This window comes from Danio rerio, chromosome 1, assembly GCF_052040795.2.
Source record: "Danio rerio strain M-AB ecotype USA chromosome 1, GRCz13ab, whole genome shotgun sequence".
In the NCBI taxonomy this organism is placed as follows: Eukaryota; Metazoa; Chordata; class Actinopteri; order Cypriniformes; family Danionidae; genus Danio; species Danio rerio.
Genome location: NC_141021.1, coordinates 47,190,814 through 47,209,225, shown reverse-complemented (window position 1 = coordinate 47,209,225; position 18,412 = coordinate 47,190,814). Strand labels below are relative to the sequence as shown.

The following is an 18,412-nucleotide window of genomic DNA, read 5'->3' as shown; positions in this document are numbered from 1 at the left end:
AAATTAATCTGACCAGTTAACAGTTAATATTTGGTTAACGATCGGCAGTTGTCGGTTAAGCAAACCGGTTAAGCCAACACTTGCTGTATATCTAAAGATGTTCAAAAATGTCCACATTGAAATTAAAGAAAAGAGCAGACAGATGGCTAAACTGGAAACGGAGAACAATTTGTTAGGTCTTGAAGTGAAAGTAACCTAATAAAGCTTCTGCTGTCTGCATCATTAAAGCCCTCAATAGATTCATCTCTATAATATATAAACAAATGTGTGAAAAAAAAAGAATGTTATGTTCACATAACCACTGGCTTTTTGATGAAAATAATATCAAGCTCTTGTTTCTAATTAAGTAGGAGTTTTTTTGTTATAGCAGTTTGGTACAGTGGGTATGCAAAGATGAAGATAATTCAGGTTAATAGATGAGTTTTCAGCACTGTATTTTTAGTCTTCAGTAGTGTACTTCTAGTCTATTTTTATGTTTTAGTATGCGGTTTTAATCTCCTTTTTAAAAAATGTTTTAGTGCTTTCCAATTCATCATATAAAATAATAGTATTGGACTGAGCTGGTAATAATGTTTGTACCTTCAAACAGCTGGGATGTGCAATCTGAGCACAGTTGGAACACTCCATCAGCTCTTCACTGGTCTCCTGATTCCCTTCGCCACAGAGCTCACACACAGCAGAGAGCGGCAGACCAGGCTGTTGAGAGATTGCGGGAAGAGATATTAATCAATACATGAAAACAAAAGAACAAAGATGCTGAATGGGAAAACGCTCACAGCAAGACATTGCCGCAGGACGCAGGTCTGTTTGAGCTTGCCAGGGCCGCCAAATTTCTTCATGTCTCGGCAGAAGTTGCAGTCGCCACATTCTGTGCGCAGACAGGCCTCGCAGCGTTTGCAACGCACGCGGCGCCGGCGCAGGACCGACATGTTGGAGGCTGGTTTGACAGGCCGTGGGACAATAGGTGTGGTCGCCAGCTTGGGACGCATGACAGGTGGAGGCGGAGGAGGGGGCTGGTACCAGGGAGGCTGGGGAGAGCGACAAACAGAGAGAGAGAGAGAGAAAAGAATGAGACATAAGCAGTGTGGTGGGTTTAGATACAATCAGATGAGGCAGCAAAGAAAATGAACCAAATCAAATAACATTCTGCATTGCCGCATTAATCTCAAATAATGAATGTCAAAACTACGACTGCATGATAGTTTACATTTTTTACAATAATCTATTATTTTTATTATTTTGTTTACAATATAAAAATACAGAAAAAATAAATAAAATAGCAATAATAATACTTCACAGGAATTTAAAATCCTGGAAAGAATGAATCATAAATGAGGAAAAAAAAGTGGTAAACATGTTTTACACGACAAAACTGCATCAGTGTTTCAAAATGTCAAAGATTTTATTAGGGGTGTCAAAATGAATTGTTTCTTGGATGCACTGCGATGCAGATGCGAGGAATTCGATATCGGTTCACTGCTTGCAAGTTTGCTGGACAGTCTATCACTTACAGGGAAGTACATCAGAACCTAGCTTTCTCTCTCTCACTCTAGGTGAAGTAACGTTTTATCTCTTCTCTCGGCTGTTACAACAATAATGTAACTTGTGGATCCAGAGACAATCGTGTCTGCAGAGCGAGTTTTCTCTAACGCGTTGTCATCTATGATGGATCAGCTGATCATAGTGGCCATTTAACATCAGTGTCCGTGTCACTGTTTGCTGTACAGCACCAAAGCAGTGCTGACTGTAAGAGCCAATCGCAGCCTTTTCTGTTGAGCATGTGATCAATCACAGGCATTTAAGAACTCTCAACAATCCTCAAAAAGCAAGAGAGTAACATTTACATTTGTATATTTGCTATAAATGCTCACGTGCATGCACTTGACTTTTGTTTGATTTAAAAAGTGTGTTCTCTTTGAGCAGGTAAAATTAAAGGTGCAGTTCATATATCTTACTGCTTGTATTAAAGGAAAAAATTGTATTACAAATATATAAACAAATTATACATTTTAATACAAGAATTATTGCTTTGCAAAGTGAAATATCAAATTGTTTTTGGAAAGTATCGTCAATGCACCAAGATGCAGAGATATCAAATTGAACCGTATCAATGGCATAATAATTGTAACTGAACTGAGACCAGTGCAGATTCAAACCTCTAGATTTTATGTCGAATTCATTGTTGTTTATTGTGAAATCGAGCCATTTCTGAGAGCATGTGTAAATCTAAAATTTTTCCCCATCTTTTGAAAAATGTGCTAAGAAAATCTATTAGATTTTTTCCACAGGCCACATTCCCACTATCTTGACTACAAATTAATAACTGTTAGTATTTTATTCTAACAGATTTAAAAAATATAAACTTAATGACGTTTGCACACCATTTCTCAGTGCAATAAGAAAAGAGCAAATGTAATTTAATGTATAATTACAGTACTAACATTTGGGTCTTAGTACATTTATAATTCTACTTGCTGACAAGATAAAAGTATGTGCTGACAAAGTCAATAGGCAGAGCATATATCTATTTATTAAATCTGCAGCCGGTGCAATGTGATATTTGTTCTCACACAAATCTGATAACTTTTATTTCACTATTTTGTTCAGTTCTAGTCAGAACAAATAAATTAAAAGAAAAAAAGAAAATACCATGATGTTCATTATGCTGATTTTAGACCAATGTATATAGCATAAAAGTGGTCAAAAATCATAAAACTGGTCAAACTAAAATTTATTTATTTGAGGTTTTTTTGGAAGGTCAGATAAAAGGAGCAAATTAAAGAGGAAACCAATTCTGTCATCTTACCCTCTTTGGCCACCTGACAATGGGTCTTCCAGTGTAAGAGAGCTTAGGGATGTCATTTGCATGTTCTTTTAACAATGCCTAAATGGAAAACAAACATTTCATCATATTTCAAAAAGCCAATCAGGTCTTTCATAAACAAAACCTACTATGAAATAATTCAAATTACGTTGTATATTGCATCACATTTCTAACACAAACCCACACAGTTTTAGAAACATCACCAATGACTACAAAAGAATAACGAGTACATGTAAATGACAATATGCACAAGTTCTGACCCGTATGTCCAGCAGCAGGGCAGCAGCATTGTGTATTCCTGAAGGCACACACTTCTTATTTGAGGGCAGCGACTCCAGCTTCCCTACCAGCCTCCACAGGCCTTCCAGCTCGAAAGCAGTCAAGTGAGTCTTTAACCCTGGTGCACTAGGGGGAGAGGGGGGATCCATCTCATCTCTTTCCTCTTTTGCATGCCCATTCAGCACCTCAGAGTTTTCCCGCTTCAAGCCTGTGCGGAAAATTCAGGACAGCTTAATAAATCTGTTAATATTAAACTCATTAAAAGCAAATCTAAAGTGGATGTGAAAATGTAGTCGATGCACTGACCAATGCCCAGGGAGTGTTTCTGGAACTCCGGGATGAGGTGGGATTTGTTGGTCAAGCTGTAGAGATAACGCTCCAACACATACCAGCACATCTCAAAGAAGAACGGATAGCGGAACTTCACAGGCACCTGAAGACAACCAGAGCTTCTTATGATTTACGAGGCTCTTATTATTTTCATGAAACACATTTTCCAACCAAAACGGTTCTTGCAAGGTTCTGCACAAGGTACTTATAGGAACTTGCCACCAGAACAGTCCCCTCATTAACTAGTAAAAGGTTATTTCAGCAAAAAAACTGTTATAATTTACTCCTCCTTTACCTGCTCAAAACCTTTTTAAAAAGCCCCTATCATGGGTTTTTGAAAATGACCTTCCATGCAGTGTTTAACACAGCTCTAAGTGAAGTGAAATATCCAGCTGAGGTTTAAACCTGAAAGTGCTCTGCGTTTAAACAACTGATTCATCTATAAACGAGTCGACTCATAGTGGTTTGAATGAATCTCAGCGATTGTTAAGCCGTGTCTGTGACACGTCGATTGGGAACTAAAGCCCCACCTATTTGTTGCGTGCGAGGACCCGGGAAAATTTAAACCACCAGCCATGCCCACAAACACTGTAGAAAGAAAAAGTGAAAGACAAACACTGTAGCAGATCCCAGTTAAATCAAGTCACAAAAACGATGTGCTCTGAGGTGTGAGGGAAAGTTAGTGTTATTTTCTCTACCCAAAGATGAGGCTGTGAAGAGTCAGTGGTTAAAGTTTATTTTTGCAAAAATACCTCAGCATTATAGCCGCAGCCTTGTGCTGTGTTCCCGTCATTTTTAGAATGCTTCAGCAATCTACATGCTTACAACGGGGGATTCCTGGGACGTTTGTTAAAGTAAGGGCCAGAAAAGACTATTGATGGGATTTTATCAGAGCTTGACTGTTTTTACTTATGGTTAAGAATAGAGCAATATCCTGGTTATCTCCTGCATTGGGCTCACACACTCTGCACTCTACTTCAAATATGTTGATAAACCATGGTGGGCAATTCTCTCTGTCTCAAGCTGAACGCAGTCAACCAATCACAACAGACTGGGTCATCGGACTAATCTGTTACTAAATGAAAACAACAGTTCTGAACTCGTCCCCTTTATTGCATGACCACCATGGCCGTTCACAAACAAAAACAGTAACTCCCGCTCACACCGGAAGTGACCTTTTGACATAACATAAAAGTCCTACTTCCTTTCTCTGTGCAGCATACACATTTACGGTTGTCATCACCAAGAATTTAACTTATCAATCAACGCAGATAAGCATCGCGGTAAGGAGGAGTTTGGAAACAAATGAATCCCTGAAAAAAATCATATGAGAGTCGGGAAAATTAGGTAAAATAAATGCATATCATCTGACAATGAAAGTGTTTTTGGACCTTGCATGCATATTAGCCTGTTGTTGGAGACCCCCAAAACCAAAATATGACCCTCTTTAATGCACAACAGGGGCTCTAATGGCCTGTTTCCTCTGAGTGGTACAGTACGGTATGCTTTTATGGCCATTTCCACTGTCAAAAGGTGTACCGAACCGAACCGTACCACTTTTTTGGCACCCTTTCGAAAGGGTGAACGCTGATTGGTTAAAGAAATACGCCACGAGCTTGTGAAGCTAGCCAGAATGAAAACAAAGTAACTGCCATGTTTTAAATACACAGCCGAGAGATTACATTGTAAAACTATTTGCATATAATAACGAGCCATGAATGACCGCAGCTCAAACAAACCTCGTCATTGTCTTGATGCACAGACAAAGCCAAGTAGAACAAAATCTGCCGTGTCCTGTTGTTGTTTTACGAGGCAGTCAAAAAGTGCAAGCAGTTTTCGCTTTCTTCAGGGAGCTCTCGATCGCGTCCATATTTGATTTAACAAATTTCTTGAGCTGATGATAATAACATGTGCGTGATTATTGAAGCCTCTCCGTCATCTGATCCTTTCAGAAAGAAAAGGACAAACGCGAGAGTGAAGCGAGAACAAAGGAGAAGCCCGACAAAACACAGGAGCAAGTTGTTTCAGCAACCTGAATCATGAACAAACAGCCATGTTTATCATCGCCTTTTAGACTATTATGAACTTGGAATGACAGAATTAGTCTATAACAGAGCTTACATGTGCTGGTGAAGATTGCGGACACAGACGAGAGGTTTGCACCGACTGTGGGTTATGTTGCGTGCTGTTTTTGAACCTAAATAAGGACTAAATGTATGCTGTGTGTAGTTTTTCTTTAATTGGTAACATATCGGAGACTGTAAGTGCCTGTATTTGTTTATAAATGTTGCATTTATTTATTTAAGATAATTGCAGGTATAACAGAAGGCTATTTCGCATCCGCAGTTATAATCAAATCATGTTCATTGAAAAGTTAGTAATAAACATTCATACAGAAGTATTTGTGTGTATAAAGCATCTGTTTTGTAAGAAGTGCTTCTCATATGATGTGAACAACCTGTACAGCTTTAGTGTAGACATTTTTTTTTCAAGCGAGAATGACGTCGACTGAAATATTTTGTCGGCCACCAAAAGAGTACCCTCAGTAGCGAAAACGCAAGCCTGACAAAGGTGACCCGTACTGTACCAGTCAGTGGAAAAGGGCCATAAGTTTTTTACAAAAGTAGTTATTTTGAAAAGTTCTGATTGCAGTTTGACAGATTGACTTCCATAGTAATTTTTTCCTACTATGGATACTGATGAGTCCCAGCAACAAGAAGTCTTTAAAAGGATTAAAACCACATAAGGGTGGGATAGTTAAGAGATCTTTTTTTTTTTTTAAGTCCTGCGTTCAGTCAATTAACATTCACATACATCATTCGCAGTTCCTATTTTGTCACACCTTAAGGCGTTTAGTTCTCATGGAGCTAATGGGTACATCTATCAGTGGTTATAGCAACTACAAAAACCTTTCTCCAGTGTGAGAGCTTCTGATTAATAATGACAAAATGTCCTAAAAGCGATCCAAAAACAGAAAATGTTAGTAAAACGTAGTCCTCACCCGTGTCCTGTCTTCAATGCCGGAGATGTCCAATTGCATGGGGACGTTAAAACTATGAAGAAAATTCCCACCAAAGACAAGCGTGTCCACTGGTGTGTACACAGCATGGATCCAGCCTAAAACAACAACAACTTAAGTTTTGAAGGCAATAACTATGCACTAAACCCAAAAGTATCCCTAATTACACATTTAAAAAAAAAAAAAAAAAACACACAGATGCACACTTTTAAAACCAATCATTCATTCAATACAAAAACTATGAAATGTGTAAAATTCTAGCCATTCATACCAAAACAGCATTATAGTGTTTCTGATTATGTCCTTCAGGCTTACCTGATGGAATGATGAACGTGTAGCCCTGCTTGAGCTCAATCCTCTGGCAATCAGTGGCCCTATCACCAAGAAAGATGTCGCCTTGTTTCCCTGACAACACCCAGTTCTCATAAAGCTCCAGGTTTTGAGGCGTGGGAGGGATTAACCAAAACACCTGTAGCAGACGCAGACAAATCACACTTAATCAGGCCAAAAATATTTTGATAGCAAGCTGATGCAGGGAAGGATAATATGTCACAGCAAAAATGTTTAGAATTCAAGTAAATGTTATGAAAACTAATTTAGCATAAATGCTGTTCCTTTTCATGTACTATTTATCTCTGCTTCCATAAAAAATAATAAGCAACACAACTAATACACACATAATAATTTGCCATTTTGTTAGCACCAAATCAGCATCAGGATGATTTCTCATGTATTTGCGACACTGGGAAGCCTGGAGTAAAAATTTGCCTCTTTGCAACTAAATTGATTCCAAAAAATATATTCAGTGAAATCAATTACAGCAAAAAAATGCATATACTACATTTTAAAGGGGACTTATTATGCCTTTTTTTTAACAAGATTAAAATGTCTCTATTTATTATGTCCCTAGAGTGTGTATGTGAAGTTTCAACTCAATACAATCCACAAATAATGTTTAATAACTCTTTAAAACAGCCCCTTTTAGGCTTTGATCCCAATTGTTCTATTTAGGTGACTGTCGCTTTAAATCAAATAAGATTGTGCCCTTTTAAAAAGACGGCAGGGCTACTAATGCTTGACGAATGACATATGCTAATGAGAAAGATATCGTCACTAATGGGCGGGGCTTTCCCTCTCTGATGACGTACAATGGAAATTGTCATGTAAAGTGTGTGCAAACTGTTCTTATCGAGTTTGATCATTACAACAATTTCAATACATTTTTACTATTAGAAGCTGGTTAGATTCACAGACTGTTGCCACACAACCATGTTTAAACCCCTTATAAAATGTTTGCATAATAGGTCCCTTTTAAGGAGTATATTTTGGATCATAAAAACCTTTAAAACCAATACTATGTCCCGTCTGACCTTGCAGCCTTTATGTATGTGGTACCACACAGACGTGCCTCCAAAGTCTATGTGGAAATCTGTGTAACAGCCCTGCACACTCATCAGGCAGTACCTGGACACATGACAAAGACAAATGGGAATGGGGGTATGAATACACAACATCTTTTATTTAAAATAATAATAATATTTATTATTATTATTATAAGCCTTTGTAATGAGCCATACAAACTGGACCGATAAAGTAGCCTCATTATATCCTGATAACACGGCTCTTTATATTATCAACTTTACATAATATGAAGTAAAATTAATACACAAAGGATCTTAAAAACTGCTCACTTTTGCACTTTGGGGTATTGCATCTCCATGATAGAGTTTGTAGAATCTCTTTGTCTTTCCTTTAAGTGTCGAGGCCACATGTTGTCCACCCAGTCAATCATGTCCACCTACACCAATATGGAAAGTCCCACCATCACACACTGGCCAAAATAACAATACCTTTTTTTATATGCATGTAAAAGTGTTGAGGTGCTTACCGTGGAGGGTCTTTTGACAAGGGTCTCTAGTTTAGTGTGGCTAAACTCAAGGCTGATTACATTATAAAGCTTTTCTCTCTGAGAGGGAGGAGTCTCGTAGTAGCGCCTCCACTGGGCCATCGACATCTCCGTCCCTTTCTGAGTAGCCACGTCCATCACGTCAACTATCCGTCGACTTCCTATTAAAAAGAGATGAGCAGCAAGCAGGTTAACCAATGTCCGTCAACGTTAAAATTCACCAATCACAAAAACACTTACCTACAAACAACTTCACATCATTTACTGTGAAGTCTGGATCTGGCATTCTGAAACAGAAAGATTATAAACCTAGATTAGATTAAAATCTAAAACTTCATGTAGAAGAGTAATGAGATTGGAGGAAGAGTAAAAAAGCACAATCTCTTACTTGATGCCAAGACCTTCGGGTTTCTCAAAGATGATAGGATCCCGGAGACCATGCCTCTGGACGTACTCATAAGAGAAATCTTTAAAAAAAAAAAAAAAAATACAGGCCATGTAAATTAGGCACTCCATAAGGAGCTGCATGTTTGAAGAGTTTTATAAAAAGTCTCTCACCTTTGCCCTCCATGCGTTTGACTCGGTCTGAGCTGAAGAAGCTGCTGTGTAGCTTCTCTTCCAGATCGAAAGTCCTCCTTCCATCGATCTCGTCGTCGGAAATGCCATCGTCTTGGTAACGCCTCCGCGTGCCAGACCGCTGTAAGACACGAGCGAGAGGGAGAGAAAGAAACAATGAAAAGCCAATGCCAGAGCAACAGTATTCCTCCGCATACACTCACTCCTTCTGAATGTCGAACAAATGTTGTATAATCACCACGGCTCCAACTTGACAGGCTATTTGAGCGCACACCTACACTAGGGTAAAAGACACATTTGCCCACAATCTCACACATAAACTCCATAACTTACAGCCATCACAAGCACTAGCCCACACACAGCAACTACTAATAAAACATCATTAATGACTCAATGTTGAGAAGTCTTGGAGTAGAATGGTTGTTGTGGTTTTTAGGATCATTCAAACACTAAACATCCAACGGACACATTCTGTTTCCTGTTTAATATAGAAAATCTCTTCATATGAGAGTTCATTTATGCACAAATCCTAAAAGCAGGGATGCAATTTTGCAGAGATGCTTGAAAAAATATTTTTATAAGTAAACTCTTACAAGAATGCATTAATTTGATTCAATGATTAAATCAATGATACTGATTAAAATATTTTAATATATATATTTTTGTAAGTAAACTCTTACAACCAAGAATGCATTAATTTGATTAAAACTAAAGGAAACAGTAATATCCTGAAAGATTATTACAAGTAAAGAACTGTTTAACCTTCAATATTATAAAATGCAGTGTGTAAGTTTGACACCCAGTGGTTGAACTAGGTATTGCAATCCTGAATCAAAACAAATGCAAACACAGGTTGCCAGATTGAGGACCAACAGGAGCGAGTCTGACGATAGACTACAGGCTGATTTAAATGGTGTCTGATTTAAATGGTGTTCTAAATAAAAGCAATGGCACACGATAGAAGGAATATTCTCCATACTAAAAGGAGTTTTGTCCAAAGCAACACCGGAAACTGACATATAAGAAACGGCAATTGGTTTCTCACAGATGAACAACAGAATAAACTGATCACCTCAGGTACACCTCGTGTTTTATTCAGTGTTAAATGCTAATAAATGTGAGTTTAAAAGTCACTTTATTGCCATATACTGAAAGCAGCAGCAGATCATTTACTTTAAATAAATAAAATAAACCATTTAAAATTGAACTTTAGAAGTGTGACTTAAAACCAACACATATCAGTGATTCAGCATCTACATGTAATAATGTTAAAGAGTTTTAATATGTATTAATGTGATTATTAACCTCACCATTTCTTGACTGAGTGCACTATTGTGTTCTTCAGAATGGCTGTATTTAAATTTCTGTCGTGTTTCTTCTTGTGCAAAAAGCCAAATTGCTCTTAACTGTGCATGTCATCACGTAGCTTGTTGTTGCGACACAGGGTTACACAATGTAACTTGCTCACCTAATGTTTACGTTCGTAATATTTGCCAATTAATAACCACCTCATGTGGAACTCTGAATCAGTCTCATTTCCGAGTCTGCTACTGTCCGTCGGCGGTCGCATTTCGGTCCTGGATGCATGCTTTGAGAGCCTTCCTGACTGAGTGCGTAATCGCACTATGTACAGTTGCCTTGAACCGGGATAAAGCATGCTTGTCCCCCCTCCCGTCTCCTCTGATGACCCGCACTCACATTACATTCGGGCCTGGGCACGTTTAAATCATCGATGATGCACTGTACAGTAAGTGCTTTCGCTGAGCACAGTGAAGATTTCTTTAGTTATATCGGTTTAGTGGTTTGGGATGCGGTGACACGCAGTCAAATATTTTGCCGAACAGATCCGCCACTTTTGACACTCATAAACAATCATAAAGTCCTCATGCTGCAGGAATTAGGAGGTTTGCTAAAGGTGCAGCTGTCATGCAGTGAGGGGTTTGCCTCTTTAATAATCTACGACAGTTTGCGTTCATTGAACAGCAAGAATGAATAATAGATCCATATAAAACAAATCGCGTAAAAGTCATGTCTCTTCTTCAGTTTCGGGCACTGGTACGATTTGTACTCACACTATAAGCGTACTGCACCAAAGCCCAAGTGAACCGCGCTCTGGCACACCTCTTCCAACCGGGCCAGGGTTGGCCAAGTGAACCATGCCTGACCCCGAATTTATAAAATATTCTGTTTTTCTATCAAGGCAACTCTGGGGTACTGAAATATAATTGGCTAAACTAGCATTTGGTGGGTTAAAAGAACCAAAACAAAGACAGCGCTCCAGCATGTAACACACCTTTTCAAATCAGAATATCTGACTTAAGCATAGTTTTTCAGATGAACAACAATGTTCACTTGGCATGTTTCTGAAATATCTGCAAATATATAATGGTATTTTTATGCTTTAGAGGAGTCAAAAACTTACATACAGCATCTTTAATGCAGTTTTCAATATCTCATAATGCCTATAGGGTACATGTAAGTATAAAGTTCAATTCAAAAGTCTTGACGCGTAGTTGTGCTCTTACACTTGATCACGACACGAGAGTCTATCTAATTCAATGAATCTTCGTTTTATTTTCACATCTGATATCCACATGAGCCAATGTCATCTAATTCCACTCAAATACCAATTGTTTGTTCCAGCCTGATGAACAATGACTCCAATATGGAATACGGTCAAAAGCTTGTGCTCTCCAGCTACTGCACATAACACTATAAACTCATGTGTATTATAAAAAAAAAACGTACTCAAAGTATATGACATGCAAATCAGCAAGAACAGTATTTCATAACAAAAAAGATTTATGAAAATTACCTAGAACTAAACTATGAAATATGGCTCCTAAAATGCCAGATATATTTTTAATATAGTATGTGTATATATATATATATATTCAGTGTTTTACATTCAATCTAAACTACGACTGACCATGATATATTACAACTGTTTAAAAAGTATTGCATTTATCTCAAATAAAAAGCTTTATAGCAATGTAAAGGTCTAATTTAGATTTTGCTGATCTCCAACTTTTAAATGGCTGTGTACAAACTATATAGATTCAAGCAGAATTTCGCTAAGAAAACAAAAAGCATCTAAAATGAAGCTCGTTCACAATTTGAATGACGCAAGTCTCTTCATCAGCAGAAGGCGAGTAACAATAACAAGCACACATTGAACCAAACAATAAGACCCTCCTCTGCTCGCCCTTGCCTCTGCCCTCAATGTCTCTATGGTGATGTGGAGCCACTAGCCAATCACACGCTTCCTAAATCCCTGTCGTCACACCCTCTCAAAGACAAGAGAAAAAAAGCAAGAAAAAAAAAATCAATGAAATGAGCATGACTGTGCAGTATTTGGGTTATTTGTTTTAACATCCAAAATTAACTTGCAAATCCACCTTTTGATAGACTGACTGAACCATGCTTCTCTCCAAAAACGAATCAAAATAAAGCTTCACATAATCACTTAACACAAAGTAGTCAACTACATGAACTCTTTATCTAAAATAAAATTAAAAAAAAAAAAAAAAAAAAAAATCACCTGTGTTCAGTTCAAGCACATCAACAGAGTTCTGTTTAATTGCTTTTAATGGAAGAGCTTTCATTAAATCAACATTAAACTGCTGTCAAAATCTCAGTCATCATGTATCCACCCTAACCAATCAGACTGCAAGGCACCACCCAAAACGCACTTGTAAACAACCAAAACATAATAAAAACAAACATTTGTAGATGCAAAAATGGTCTACTAATGCTACAGTTTTTAAGTACTTCAATAACCGAGTCCATCCTTGGTCAAAACAGCTGCAGTTTCCACATCCGCTGGGTCGGTGCGCAAATCCTGCCAGCCTCTGCTGCTGCATCACTGCATCTCTCAATCTTTCCCACTCACGACAGAATCTCCAGGCGACTAAAGCAGCGAATATGCCTTTAGAGTGACACTGAACAAGTTACACTACAAAGTGTCCTCATTTGACACCAACAACACAGTAAGGGAACACCCAAAGCTCAAAACAAGCAAGCACGCAATAAACCAGTATGAATGGAGGAAAATGAACGGCAACACAACTAGTCAAAGGATTAACACCTCATCTGTGCTCTTCCATTCAACTATACGCTCTATTTCCTCCCTATCTTTCATCAAGCCAGGCCCTAGACTGCAGTGCGCTAGGAGGAAGCCCTTGTGGAGGGCAATGAGACACTACACACCTCGCACCTTCAGTGTCACATCTTCATCCCCCTGCTGGCTTTTCCTCTTCCTGCCTCTCCGTCTCATCAGCAACATCCCCCCGTCAACAAGCGTGAGCACCTCCTGTCCGTTCTCCATCCCTGCATGTCTTCCAGCCTCTTAAAATGAGAAAATCTGCCGTCTGCTCTCCTCTGTCATCCTTTCGCCTCTGCAGTGCCCCCCCTCCCACTCTCCCCGTTTCCGCATGTCTGATCACATGGTCTGCTGGACCAATCTAATCACTTCTCCAGCCTGCACACAACACTCTCTCCAAGCCTCCTTAGTACTCTCCATCCCAAACTCATAGTTGGGCAACCAAGCAAACTGATGATTTCAGACCATTTTAGCCTTTAGAAAAATTCTCATGCATGTCTCTCGAGAAAAACGGACACTGTCTTTTATTTCATGTGCAACTCATGAGTCTTAAAACACAACCTTAAACAATAGAACCACAACATGGAAACAATCACTCGACCATTTTAAAGACGTGCATCAGTAACAAATAATCAGTACATTAATGAAATTAAATTTTAAAGTAGAGACTTTCATTTGCGTTGGTTTTAATTGAACTATTTAAAAATATAAATTCATTTTATTAAATTTGGGTTCTTCTTGTCAGTGTTAATTGTGTTGAATATGCATTCAACAGAGGTTTTATAGGGGTTGTTACAAAAACAAATGAATAAACCAAAAGCTGCTGAGAATTTTTTCAGTATGTTGATGCTCTCCAAACCGATATTGACACTATAAAGACGGAAGCAAATGGACAGACTTTAGCTGCAAATTACCAAAACAATTTTTTTTTTGGTTTATTAATTGTTCACTTGTAGAACAACAATAGCTACTTTCCATCCAACATTTTTTTGTGCAATTTGGATCTGCGCATAAAAAATAAAATTAATAATAATAATAAAAAAATGAAATAAATAAATACAATAAATAAAATAAAAATAGGTTGATGGAAACGCCAAGATGTGCATTACTTTTTGAAAATTGTTCGCAGTGTGGGGAGAGAGTTAAAATCAAGTCAACTTTATGGTAATGAGCAATGACGTGGTTCGGCGGAAACTAGTCGAAATGTAGATGTCCACTGCTTGGGAGGAGTCCAGAGAACACAGTTTTGTGAGCTTTGTTTCTAACCACAGTTATACCCAAGGGTTTGATTTTTTGTGATTGCCTAATTTCCAATTATTTACACTGTATTCTTACAGGGACATACCTTACCAGGGCTTTTGCATTCCAAATTTAAGTATTTTTAAAACCCTTTTAATACCATTATGAATTAAATTTTATACTTGTACAGAGCTAAACACAAGCATTTTTTTAATGGCCCGGTTACTTTTGTAAATAGTTTTTGTATTAATGCAAGATCATGTAAAGGGTGTGTTGCTTTAGTTTTCTTTCCCTGATTCGGGAATTTAATTTAAAGAATTTGCAGTCAACAGCTGTTGTGAATTGTATCTCTCTGCAACAAAAAAGTTAAATATAAAAAAAGATGTTTTGAGACATTTGAGACTTGAGACTTTTTTTGGTATTGGGTGTCGGCCAGATTGGGTAGCTTTACCTGAACATAGTGAAATTAAGACCTGTCTAAAATAATTTAAGACATACAACCAAATATTTCAGTGAATTTAAGACCTTAAGGTCTAAAATGTTGTTTTTGAAATTTAAGACTTTAAGACCGTGCGATAACCCTGATTAAAAAAAGTAACTGGGGAGTTACTGATGTGCTTTGATGTTATTCTTTTTCTTAAATAAGCGGGAATCTCATGCTAACTATAACAACAATACAAAACAGAATTGCTGCTTCACAATGTTTCAGACAAGGAGCCATATTAAATAAGTGGAGCAAAGCCACACCACAAGCAACAACTTGATCTTCCATAGTTAAATAGTTTGATCAACATTTTCACGCTAAAAAGCTTGTTTTTATGTAGGAATGTAACAGATCTGCTCCAATGGCCCTTTAAATAAGAGATTCATGTGCTGAATTTTGATGCTCTCGCCGCCTTCGGTGTGAACGCAGTTAGAGAGCAAAAGTGACCTAAGAGATTAAATAAACAGAATTTGACTGGGAACTTGAGTTTAGTACTCTTTAAGAATTACACGACTCAATGGTTTGATTGCAAAAAATAAAAAATGAGCATCTCAAGTTTTTAATCGCATTTAAGACAATTACATAAAATAATCACATCTAATTGGCTTAAAACTTAAACATAGTTACAAATTAAAGATTCAGCTACCTGATGTGTCAGCATGTCATGCACATTTGCCAGGACATCAAGGATTCCTCAGAACTGTTTATCGACATCATAATTAAAAAAAAAAAAAAAACTTTATGAAACATTGCGACCCCTGATTTATAACGGGACTAAGTGGAAAAGAAAATGAAAGAATGCATGAATACTAATGTTTTCAGATCATAAAACTGGTTGTTGTGGTCACGTGGTCCTTCTGCCAGTCAAAACTTCTATATATTCTGCATCAAAACTTTCCCCAAGACAAGGTTTCAACACAGCTTGAACTGACATGTCCAGAATAATAAAAACCTCAACAAGGATTAGTCTTGCCACTCAATTGACAGCACTTGTGTATAAACATTTCTGCAGCTTCAGCCAAAGTTTTCTGCAACATGCTTAGTCGGGACACTCCACTGTTCAAAACACAGCGTACCCTTCAAGCAAAGCATTTTATTTTCCTTACTATGAAGTGTGCACTTACCAGTCGCTTGCTGTAGCGCGGTTTGTGATCGTCCATTGTCAGGATGGAGTCTCGCGCGCAGCCCGCCGGTGCACGGGCAAATCGTGAACGCGCTTCTGTCAGATACTCCCGTTAGAAATAAACGCAAAACTGGCCTTGATAGTCACTTCATTACAGTGTCATTGTTTTCAAAATAGCTATACTTCACATTAATACAGCTTGTTTTTAAATATGGTTAGCAGCTTCTCACATAAAAGCTCCGTTTTTGGCGATTTCAATGTGTTCTTCAATACTACACAAGACTACCGTTACATTCTCACACAAAATGGGAAAATAACTGTATAAATAAAACGATATTTAGCCTGGTAGTCACGCTGAACGCTGCTAAATAAGTGACGGGCAACAGCTAACGTTAACGTAACGTAGCCATCCGCTATCTAGTCGCAAAATAATAAATTACAAGGCGATATGGAGTATTGGTTATACATACGGCTTATATGTACAACGTCTAATATTACAGTCAACCATAAAGAGTGAAGCGAGAAATGAGCAGCGTATTTTTATCGACCAACATACGCTAAATCCACCTCAAGTTTAAAATATAAAGCATATTTCCACAAGACTTAAACTCGGGCTCACTGTGGGGGAAATCCAGCGGTAAAAGGAGTCCTCGTGTATTGCTTACAGATAGACTGTGCACCCCGAGTAAACCCATCTAGTAACTTTTTTTATCCTACATGAAAGTAAGCATTATTAAGCTTCACACAGCTCCACTGTGTGAATTCACGACAAAGTTAACGTAGTAGATCATTCGCCGCCATTTTCAGACCGTCACAAAAACACCACGAAGCAAGGACCGCCCATCTGAGGTTAAGCGTCCAATCACAAACACATGCGACGCCACCGCTTTCACTCTTATTGGCTAATGTTGTTGTCAGTCCAGGGGGAGGCGGTGATAAGAAGCAAATAATAATGCACGTGACCAACAAAACCGAACTCTTGTTGGCTACTGATGCACGCCGATCAAAACATCTACACAAAGATTGGTTTACATGCGCTGGAAGCGTCGCGTTCCCAACCAATCGAATATAAAACATGAACGCAATCGGTTTTAACAATTTTAAGCATAAAAAGACTTTAACTAGAAGTAACATCACAAGTGAAATATAGATTTTACATACCTTAGATCTTGACGTCGCATCGCCAGCGGACATCACGTCCATAACCGAGTATAAAGCCGTCGCTTTTGGCCGTCTGGTGAAAGAAACCTACATTTTCTTTGGGTTTTGGTCGGTGTTACTTCGCATAAGTTTTTCACGGTGTCATCGAGATTTCCTTTAGTCTAATAAGTTGTCTGAAAACACTCCGAGTAATTGTACACATTGAATTATCTCCTCCACCCGTCCCCGTGTTACTCCGCATGGTAAAACTTTTCGTTGAACCCCAGAGATCAGGAAGTAGTTGCTGATTGGTCAATCATTAGCCGACGCGCAGCTGCTCATTGGATTAAACGTGTCGATGACGCCCAAAAACCTTCCACAGAAAACTTCTCATATGAATATAAATTAATAACAAGTCTATCGACTTAAAGCACGGACAAAAGAATGAACAACACCGATTTTACACAACGGCTTTTATTCACAATTAGCCTCAATCTAGAGATTAATTCAAGTTAGACAACTGTAAAATTCACCTCCAGTGCCTCCTAATTATAAAAGTCTAAAGACAAATATCACCAAAACTATTGCTACTTATCTACATTAAGCAAATGATCAGAAACAGCAGAAATCAGAAATAATCTGCACTAATATAAAATAACTTGAGGATAAAAGAATAAAATAAGCCTATTCAAGACTACCACTGCAGCCGTGACACCAAAACCTTTAAAAACCCTCACACAACACACCTTTCAACTAAAAAACACATTGTTTTCACCATTTCATAGGCATGATAATGCAGTTTTTAATAACACAAGTCAAAGTATAGTCTTTTAAAACTATACCATCACTGTCTATGTGAAGACATTTGAAATATGTCAGATAATGTGCATAACTACTACATGTTCAGGCTAAAGCTAAGTGTACAGGTGCATAGTGCTGTTGCCAACTATTGGCTTTGCATGCATTTAAAAAAAAAGAGTATGTGTGACTGTGACCTGAGATCATTTTGATAGCCTTCAAGTAGAAACAATGCAAAAAGACATTAATTCTGTTTTTTAGTACATCATGGTCGTGTAAATGTACTCCAATTCACCACTGAATCCCTCAAGACCTTCAATTTGTCTTTTTATAGTGTTGTATTTAAATATGTGAGCAAAAAATGTCTACCGCATGTTCTCCCCGTCTTCGCGTGGGTTTCCTCCAGGTGCTTTCCCCATAAGTCCAAAGACATGCACTATAGGTGAATTGGGTAGGATAAATTGTCTGTAGTGTATGTGTGAATGAGAGTGTATGGGTGTTTCCCAGTACAGCTGGAAGGGCATCCGCTGTGTAAAACATTTGCTGGATAAGTTGGCAGTTCATTCCACTGTGACAACCCCTGATTAATAAA

At 38.1% G+C, this 18,412-nt stretch overlaps 1 protein-coding gene across 9 annotated transcripts in view; it reads right to left on the bottom strand.

Annotated features, from left to right (window-relative positions):
- kdm2aa (lysine (K)-specific demethylase 2Aa) overlaps nucleotides 1-17,307 on the bottom strand; it is a 31,215-nt gene extending 13,908 nt beyond the window's left edge. For 2 of the 9 annotated variants that reach the window (XR_015475885.1, XM_087236283.1), the window contains exons 1-14: nucleotides 17,044-17,307; nucleotides 8,917-9,055; nucleotides 8,747-8,825; nucleotides 8,599-8,645; nucleotides 8,341-8,519; nucleotides 8,144-8,250; nucleotides 7,823-7,916; nucleotides 6,768-6,921; nucleotides 6,435-6,550; nucleotides 3,410-3,536; nucleotides 3,085-3,311; nucleotides 2,807-2,884; nucleotides 777-1,028; nucleotides 580-696 (exon numbers count right to left, since the gene is read on the bottom strand). Coding sequence is in view for 8 of the 9 variants with exons in the window: in XM_087236283.1 (XP_087092409.1) it covers nucleotides 580-696; nucleotides 777-1,028; nucleotides 2,807-2,884; nucleotides 3,085-3,311; nucleotides 3,410-3,536; nucleotides 6,435-6,550; nucleotides 6,768-6,921; nucleotides 7,823-7,916; nucleotides 8,144-8,250; nucleotides 8,341-8,519; nucleotides 8,599-8,645; nucleotides 8,747-8,825; nucleotides 8,917-9,055; nucleotides 17,044-17,085 (1,758 nt within the window). In the remaining variant the exon portion in view is untranslated. 9 annotated transcript variants of the gene reach the window in all.
- Nucleotides 17,308-18,412: the final 1,105 nt, after the last annotated feature.